Source organism: Papaver somniferum, unplaced genomic scaffold (genome assembly GCF_003573695.1).
Source record: "Papaver somniferum cultivar HN1 unplaced genomic scaffold, ASM357369v1 unplaced-scaffold_81, whole genome shotgun sequence".
In the NCBI taxonomy this organism is placed as follows: Eukaryota; Viridiplantae; Streptophyta; class Magnoliopsida; order Ranunculales; family Papaveraceae; genus Papaver; species Papaver somniferum.
The window spans coordinates 1,422,535-1,431,859 of record NW_020651082.1 but is presented as its reverse complement, the minus strand read 5'-3'; the positions used below and the strand labels follow the sequence as shown (position 1 = coordinate 1,431,859).

The window sequence follows — 9,325 nt, the reverse complement described above, 5'->3', positions numbered from 1 at the left end:
ATATTTGTATATATATTTTTAAATCTAAAAATCCATTACCTTCACAAGTCCGAGAGTTTGAACCTTTATTACTACAACCACGAAATCTTTAATCATTGTATGGTTGAATTTTTGGACTGTTTTGTAGTTCTTCTTGTATGCGGTGGTTTGGTACTTCATGCTTGATGGTGTGGGGCTGAAAATTCAGGACAACAAGTATTAGAGCGGTTGTATAAGGTTTGTGTATCTCAATCAAGGTATTTTCATATCTGCGGTATTTTTGGACTTCTCAAGATGGCGGTTTTGTTGTAAGAATATGTCTGAATTTTTCTGTTTTGAAAATTGTAACTTGTAATAGTTTGCAGATTCCATTACTCGACTAAGTGTTGCCAAAGTGATACTTTGAGAGTATGTGGGAGTGGTTTTAAGGAGAATTATGTGATTGTGGTGGTTTATTTGATTTATTCAGAAATTGTAAACACGAATCTTGTCCAAAGGTGTTTTGTGTTTATGAAATTTGATGTGAATCAAGTCTCACATGAGTGATAACTTTTCATATGAGAATTTATTCTTAAACTTATTGGGACTCATTATATGTCGTAATTTATGTCTAAAGGTGATTTGTGATGATATAGAGTCTTGTTTATGAGTTTAAGATGTTATTGTTTTGCTTATTAACATGCTATTTACTTGGTGTATGTTATAGATGTATAAAGTGATAGTAAGCATGTGTGTTATGTGAATTTCAGTGGAATAGTGATTACGATTTTCGTCAAGTTTATTCCATGTGTTTGAATCTGAAATTCAATGGGAGTGATGTTTGCAGCTTGGTTATAGCTTGTTTGTCATCATTCTTACATTCTTGTGAGTTTTGTATGCTTATAAAGTAGTCTCTAGTTTGAGATGAAGCATAGTGTTTTTAAAGTAAATGGGAATATAATGTTATGGATTTATCATTATATTTGTTTCCTTACTTTTGTAAGGTGTTATATGCTCATAAAGTGGTATCTGGTAGGAGACATAGTTCTCATTCGATATCATTAATGTACTAAAGTTTTTGGTCTCATTAGAATACGATCATAGATCTTAATTCGAGCAAGACAATGGGGATATCATTAAGGAGGAAAAACGGGTGGGGTAAGAGCATATGTAGTGCTGCTTGTATGGCTTTAAGCTAAGCCAGTAAAGTTACAAGTGCAATTCAGTTGGCATAAGGCTAAGCGAAATGAAGTTTTCAAGTTCAGTTTGGTTTTGGCGTAAAGCTAAGCGAATAATATATTTTTTTGTTTTGAAAAATAAATTTTTTTACTTGGGAATAATTGGCCGTCTAGTTTTTTGATTGTAGAAATGGCTTACGCATCTTTAATATGACATGTAGGTCTCTATATTTGAAGGCTAGCGTACTATTTGCCTCGAGTGTGCGGCTAGCATAAAAATTCTTTTATAAAGTTTTTAAGAAAAATTTTGTTGCTTAAACAAGTGGGAGATGTTAGCATTTATGTGTTTTGCGCAACAAATCTCAATTTGGTTAAACTAATTCTTGTTTATACTATGTTAAGCCTGATTAGTATTAATCCGCATTAAGGCATGTTTTTGGTAGTAATCATGCACTAAAGACTAGCTTAAGGCTAATGCTAGATAAGGTTGAGTCTAAGCATGACATGTCCTTTATCTTGACATGTCATATGAGATGTCCAGTGTATCCATGAGGTGTCCTCCAACTCATGATGGAAAGGTTGGAGGGACATGTGGCATGCATGACTAGGGCTCTCTTCTACTCTCACAAGTTTTCTTTAAAAGCAAATCGTTTTTTTCATCCATCATAAAGTAATGTGAGGAAATAGAAGTTGATAATAAATCATGAAGGTTTAGTTTTTAGTGTCTTGAGTGTTTTCTATTTCCTTGTACTACAACCTAACTTTGTATGAATCATTTCTAGTGTTTTAGTTATGTATGATGTTGTATTCAGTTAGTTGTTGAGTATGCAATACTAGTTTAAAGTATAATTTCAACATGTAATTTGCTTATAGGATGTTTAGTACTTAAACATAAAGATTAAGGAGTTGAAATTCCAACACACCCTTCCTCTTGTCATACCTAAAAAGAATAACATTTTCGTTCTGAATAATGCAAGTGTCATTGTCGACCATGAAATGCTAACGAAAGCGATAAGTGTCTCCCCACATTGTAGTATGTATCGCAGTTGGGGGATCCTATCAGGGAGGCGCTAAACTATTAGCTCCATTCTTTAGCTAAGAAATCTGCATAAACGTTACCTCCCTCTATATGTGAGAAAACCAAAAAAATTTAAGAAAAGCAATTTCTCGAAAGTCGTTGCACATAAACTGTTTAACCTGATTATCCATTTCCCCAACGAATATTTTTGATAGTGGCTTGCTGTAGTGATGTGAAAGAGCCATTATATCTTATTTGTTGAGACACCACCAGACCCTCTTCAGTGGTACACAAGCCTCCCATATTCTTGCAAAATCCACATGATGTTGCTGCCTTGGGATAGCATATTCATAAGCATCTTCTAAAGAAACATCCCGATAGATGTTACGATTTCAGCAAATATTGTGACTCATATAAATGGTCATAGGAACCGAACAAATCAAAGCATTTACGGGGGATTAAGATTCAAGTTGTCTAGATGCCCATTATCTGAAAATCATGTCTAACAAAGAAAACATACATTCTATACATTGATAATTATATTTCTTGGATGCAGTTCATCAAACTTCCAGTTGAATTCAAAATAAATCCAATGATTCCTATGAACTCCTACATACAAAGGATTATGCCTACATTTAATTTACAGGTGAAATAGCAAATACATAACACAATTAATTTGAAACATTTCAACAAAAATTTACCCCGCAACTCGGCTACTGCATAATATGTACTAACCATCACTGAATCCTTGCCTTATTTTGTTCAATTTTTATTCTTCTTTATCTGATAACAAGAAATAAACCACAAACATGTAAATGATGGACTAAACAGCTCGCCTTGGTGGACTAAACTAATAAAAAAAAAATCGGACAAAGGCAAATTCATAGCCTGGTGAGGTTTTATAAGAAAAAGGGGATCTACAACCATGTTTAGCCAACCTGCATTTCCTCCCCTGCTAAAAACTATGGACCCTCAGACAATTTCTACTGACTCAACACCTAAATCCTACAAATTTCTACTGATTCAAAGTAGGAGCACCTTAGTCATACTAGGTCCTGACCATTTGCTTCAAAACTTAACACTGAGAGAAAATTCATTCACTTTTACTTCAACAAACCATTAAATTGAAATAAAAACACACCCAGGCCTTAAAGTTTTATATAATACAAAAAAAAAATCTATACGGAAAGACTCCAAAGTAAAACCCCTAAATCCAAAACACCAAAAAACTACAAAAATACATTCAACTGAAATCTAAATACACCACATGCCTTAAAATTACATAATGTAAAAAAGGAACACCAAAACATATACATGCAGTAAGACTTCAACTTCACAGAATTAGGTCAAACAATAGATCGAAAGATAACCAACAAAATCAAAATTAAACAACACTAGTAGTAGATAACAGTTTGTACCTGATGATAATCAACAAAGCCATCAGCTATTAGATGAATTGATTTTGGTTTTTAGGAACAAAATTGATTTTCTAGGTTTAGGAATTTTTTAAGATATTATAGCAACCACAGTGGACGATCAAACCCATAAATATGGTCCAGAAACGAGACACAATGGGACGGACTAAAGAGTAAAAGTTGGACCAAAACCAAATCCCAGACTATATTGGTTCTGAGACCAAAACCAAAACCAAATATAATTGAGCGAACGTATGATGTACGATTGTCAAGCGGCAAAGTTATAAAGTACGCTTCATGTTAAGCAGTTGTATATTCCTCGTTCCATGATGAGGAGAAGTTATAAAGTACGCTTCGATGGAGCATTGGTAAACTGTACGCCCGATTAGCCGTAAGTTAAATGCACGCCTCATGATAGGCATAAGTATTAGATTTTCCCCAGTGAGACGAAAAATATACATTGGCCCCATTCAGGCGTTAGTATAGTTCACGACTCATTGCAGGCGGTGTTAATTTGCTTATCCTGCTGTATAAAAAGTTCATGTATAGTCTAGGCCAACATGGCAACATCCCTGACCATATACGATTAGATGTCTCGTAAATCTTAGCATTGTATGCACTTCAAACTTAGCACCCTGTAAGAAGGATCTGCAGGGTTTATGTTAATCTAAGCATTATACTGTCTACTTACCTGCTCATTATTGCTTCTAAAACACATTTTTTAGTTCTAGGACACATTACTCCACCAAGTCGAAAAATAAGATACTTTAGAGCTAATTGACCAATAAAAACAACAAACTTCAGAGTATTAATCTTAATTCGTACGCCAACAAAGAAAATTGAAGAAAAAGTAATCTTATTAAGGAACTTGGTGACCAGGTCCGACCTACAACTAGCTGCTATCTCTCACCCTCTATCTTTTAGCTTTCTAATATAGCTACATCATGATCTGCATCTAAGGCGGAAATGACCTGATTCGTCGATGAAGACAAGTAAGAAACAATCATAGCTACTGTAAGATATTTTCTTATTCATTTGTCCCAGTAATTGGATTCTTTGAACTTGTTAAATTAACCATTCATACCTCTCATTGAACGAAATAACAGGGTTAATTTCTTGTTTTTTTTATTGCTTTGTCATGTTTGAGAATAGAAGAACACGTGTGATGTACGTGTGTGATTTTGGGATAGTCTAATATGTTCGCCTGAAATCAGGCGTATGTTTCACCTCCGCGCCACCAGGCGTTAACTATATATCCGTCTGTTATCGGGCGTGAGCTATATGTTCGCCCCATAACAGACGTTCGTTTAATCCACGCCCTATGAAAGACGTTGGTTATATGTACGCCCATTTCAGACGAGCATTATATCCACGCTTCACTAGAAAATCAACGTTATATCCACGCTCGACCAAATATACTCTGGTACCGTAGCGTAGCACCACATACTAAATTCAAATTTGGTCGTTTTTCTTCTTTGATCTTTGGTTTTGATCGCACCATTGCAGTTGCTCTTAGAGAATATATTGAGTTTTCTGGGTTTTGATTACTGAGTGTAAGATTTTGATTTGGTTAGTAAAGATAAAAAGATCTCTGGGTTTCGATTCTGAGAGAAAAACTGGGTTTCATTCGTTTTTGTTTCGGAAGAAAAACTCTCTGAGATGAGAACGAAAATATTTGGTGAAAACAAGAGAGACCGAGGGAATGAATATTTGGTGAACCATATTTAAGATTTTCTAAAAAAGAAAATAATATTAGTAGGAAATACCAATTGGTCCTACAAATAATATATTAGAGACAGTCTAGTCCAATTGAACTAGTCAATTGCCCGTTTGGTCTTATTTGGTAATATAAATTATAGTTTGGTCCTAGAAAATATCATTTAGCCCTAGGATTTTGTCCACCCACACGGAATATTCTTTTTCTGTTACCAAAACACCTCTGCACGTGCAAAAAAATTATCGTTTGGTCTTAATTTTATTATTTGGTCCTTTTACCGACATATATAAACAAGAAATAGCAAGAATCAGTTTCAGAAAATTTTCTCTTTCCTACTCTGATCTGTCGATTTTCTTCTTTTGCTGCATTTTTTTCTTCTTATAGGGTTTACGAAATCTTCCTCGATTTCGTTTTTGATACCAAGATCGAGTCGATTTACATCAGATTAACTTGGTTATGAAGGTTGATTTGATTACATAGTGAATTTGATTACGGAGTTCGATTTGGAGTTAATTCGAGGCTTTTTGGAGATTTGATTCGAGAATTTTTGAAGATTGATTGAGGATTTTTGAAGATTGATTCGGTTGGAGTTGATTTTTTGGAATTACAGATTCGTAGATCGGTGTTTTTTTGGATTTTGATTTGTATTCTTCTTATTGCTGGTGAGTTTTCACGCTAATCATTTCCTTGAATTATAGATCAGCTAAGTTTTTCTTTGATTAAAATGAATGAAGTGGTTCTGTAAGGCTTCATTTGTTAGAATGAACTCTTTATTTTGTTAAGGAAGAAGCTATTAATAGGTTACGGCTTCATTCCAAGAATGAACTCTTCTTTTATCATAGAATAAGTATTGTTGGTGATTTTTTTTATCTTTTTTAGGATGTTAATGAATGAAGTCATTATGTTAAGGCTTCATTTCTTGAAATGAACTCTTTATTTTGTTAAGGAAGAAGCTATTAGTGTTGTTCTGTTATGGATTCACTCCGAGAATGAACTCTTCTTTTGTCATGGAAGAAGTACTGTTAGTGCTTTGTTTATCTGTTAGGATGTTAACGAATGAAATCATTCTGTTTAGGCTTCATTCCGAAAATGAACTCTTTATTTTGTTAAGGAAGAAGTATTGTTGTTGCTTTGTTTATCTGTTAGGATGTTAATAAATGAAGGCATTCTGTTAAGGCTTCATTCGTGGAATGAACTCTTTATTTTTTTAAGGAAAAAGTAGTGTTGATGCTTTGTTTATCTGTTAGAATGTTATTGAATGAAGCTATCTTGTTTCAGCTTCATTCCAATAATGAACTATTTTTGTGTTTGTGTTCATTTTTCAGGTTCAGTATGGCCCTCTCCAATTATTATGTTGTTGTGTACTACAAAGGATATGGTATTCCGTTGAAAGTTTCTTTAGATACTATGATTCGTGACTTTAAAATCTCTGTGTCATTATTGGAGAAACTTGACTCCTCGGAGAATAAGATTTATTAGTGGCAAAGGTTGTGATAAAACTCTCATCAATTGTGATTATTCTCTTCAGGGTCTAATTGATGTTAGTTGTTCAAGGAATTTTTCAAGTTTTGATATGTTTGTTGAGGAGGCTTGTAATGGTGTTTCTTCTAGCTATTCTTCTGGTATTTCAACGTAGTCGCTCAGTGACGATGAATCATATACTAGGTTCACTGAGACTTCAAAAATCAAATACCTGAAGGAAGGTCATGAGAAATTGAAACCTCTTTTATCTGAAGGTTGAGAGGATATTTTTAAAGGTGTTGGTCAAGTTTTTCATGGTGGTGTTGATGAGGTTCCCTTATCTATCAACAAATATTGCATTAAGTCTGGTTATACTGTTGCAAAGGTTAAGAATGACAGACTTCGGTTTACAGGCAGGTGCGGTAGGGATACAAAATGTCCTTGGTATCTGCATTGTATTCCAATCGATATCGCTAAAAGTGTCTTTGCTATCAAGGAATTCAATGGGGAGCATAAATGTGGTGGTGCTTATAAGCTGAAGGACCCCCCTGTGAATAAGAAATTGATTAAACATCTATTCAAGGAGCAAATATAGTCAAATCCGTCGAGAAAGACTAATGATATGGTTGCTCAGGTGAAGAGTTGTTACGATATTGACATACAATACCATCATGCTTATAAAGGGAAGGAATCATCTAAGGCAGATATATATGGCGATGATGTAAAAACTTTTACATATCTTGTTTGGTATGTTGAAGCAATAAAAGCTACCAATACTGGCAGTTATATTAAGTTTGAGTATGATAAATAGACTAAACGTTTTTAGAGGATTTTCATATGTTTTGTTGCCTGTATGGAAGGATACCAGTTCATGCGCCCTATGTTTTACTGTGATGCAACATTTCTCATTGGGAGATTCAAGGGAACAATGATGGCTGTCACTGGTGTGAATGGAAGCCAAGATAAATTTCCTTTCTTTTCTGTGTAACTCATATTAGTTTGTTGTTTGATTTTTAAGAGCAATGTGAACGAATGAAGTTTCTATATTAAGTCTTTCACTTTTTAGGATAAACTCATTTTATGTTAAAGAATAAGTATTTCCTATCAGTTACTTTGTTATTTTGTTAAGAAGAAGGTCTTCATTTTAAGAATGAACCCTTTTTTTGTTAAGTTTTTAGTTGTTCATAAGTGGGAATGAACTCCTGCTGCTTTGTGTTATCTTTTACTTTTGTCAAGGTCTTGATTTTTAAGATGTATTCATGTTGTTTGTTTATCTGTTACTTTTTTATTTTGTTAAGAAGAAGGTCTTCATTTCTGGAATAAAACCTTCATTTTTTTGTTTAAGTTTTTCTATGCATTGATTTCTTAATAAACTGACACTTTTAGTTTTTTTTGTGTTCTTTTCATTCTGTTGGATTTTTTCCTTTTGCGTATGCTTTAGTTCCTGGAGAAGACATTGAAGGGTGGGAGTGGTTCATGGAAAACTTGTTTGTCGACTCTCGTTCTATCACCTTTATCACTGATCATCATGAAGGTCTAAAATAAAGTGTTCCCAAGTATTTTCCCAAATCTTATCATAGTTAGTGTTTCTATCATTTGAAGAATAACCTCCCCATCAAGAAATCACATGAAAAGTATAAACAAGTTTTGTATTTGCTCCATAAAGCTGCATACTGCTACAGCGTTTCCAAATATGAGTCTGCTTTGAATGAGATGTGCATCATAGGATGTGGTTGGGTTGTCAATTACCTTAGAAATATCGATCCAAAGCAATGGGAAAATGCTTTTTCATAGGATGTAGGTATGGGACACACTCATCAATAACTGGATTTATAGTGAAAGGGATCTTCCTCCAGCTGCTCTTCCGTTGATGAGATTAGGATAAAGATTATGAGGATGAGTGCAGAAAGGCGTGAGCTCGGTAGAAATTATCATGATAGTTTGACTCCCATATATAAAGCTTCACTCAATTCACATGTCGATATAGGTCGTACATGGAATGTTACCGAGTCAGGAAATGGTATATATAAGGTTCACTCTCCCAGCTCTCATGTTGTTGATCTGAGGCAGATGACGTGCACTTTCCAAAGATGGAAAGTGTTTGGTTTCCCCCGTGCTCACGCCACTGCTGCTATTACTATGAATGGTACTGATATGTTGAGGTTTATTCAGCCTTACTTTGGTTCGAACAATTTTCGCAATTCTTATGCTCCTGCAATTCGAACCATTCCCAACTACGATAGGCCAGAAGCGTATGAACCTGAAGAGAAAGTCCTTCCTGGTATTCCAAGGACACCTCCAGGGAGACCACCAAATAAGCATATTCGCAGTGCCTATGAGAAGGAGAGGAGGCCTATGGAGTGCTCAAATTGCAGGAAATTAGGAACCACAACAAAGATACTTGTCGTGTATTAATGTTGCAGTAGTATGCCTGAATTTTTATTTCTAGTTTATATTATTTTATGTTTTATGAACTTCTAATACTTTTGATTATGTACTGGTTGTAGTTTTTTTTTTTTTTAAAACTTTTGATAGCACTTCATTTTCTGTAATGAACTCCTCTTTTTTTTTTTTTTTT

At 34.4% G+C, this 9,325-nt stretch overlaps 1 protein-coding gene across 1 annotated transcript; it reads left to right on the top strand.

Annotated features, from left to right (window-relative positions):
• Positions 1 to 8,637: 8,637 nt before the first annotated feature.
• Positions 8,638 to 9,162, top strand: LOC113345465. The gene has a single exon (XM_026589242.1). It carries the CDS (start codon positions 8,638 to 8,640, stop codon positions 9,160 to 9,162), a length of 525 nt encoding a protein of 174 aa, XP_026445027.1.
• The last annotated feature ends 163 nt before the right edge of the window (positions 9,163 to 9,325 follow it).

What these genes read in the sequence shown, in the direction of transcription:
- LOC113345465 (XM_026589242.1), top strand. Translation starts at nt 8,638, where the DNA reads ATGAGGATGAGTGCAGAAAGGCGTGAGCTCGGTAGAAATTATCATGAT.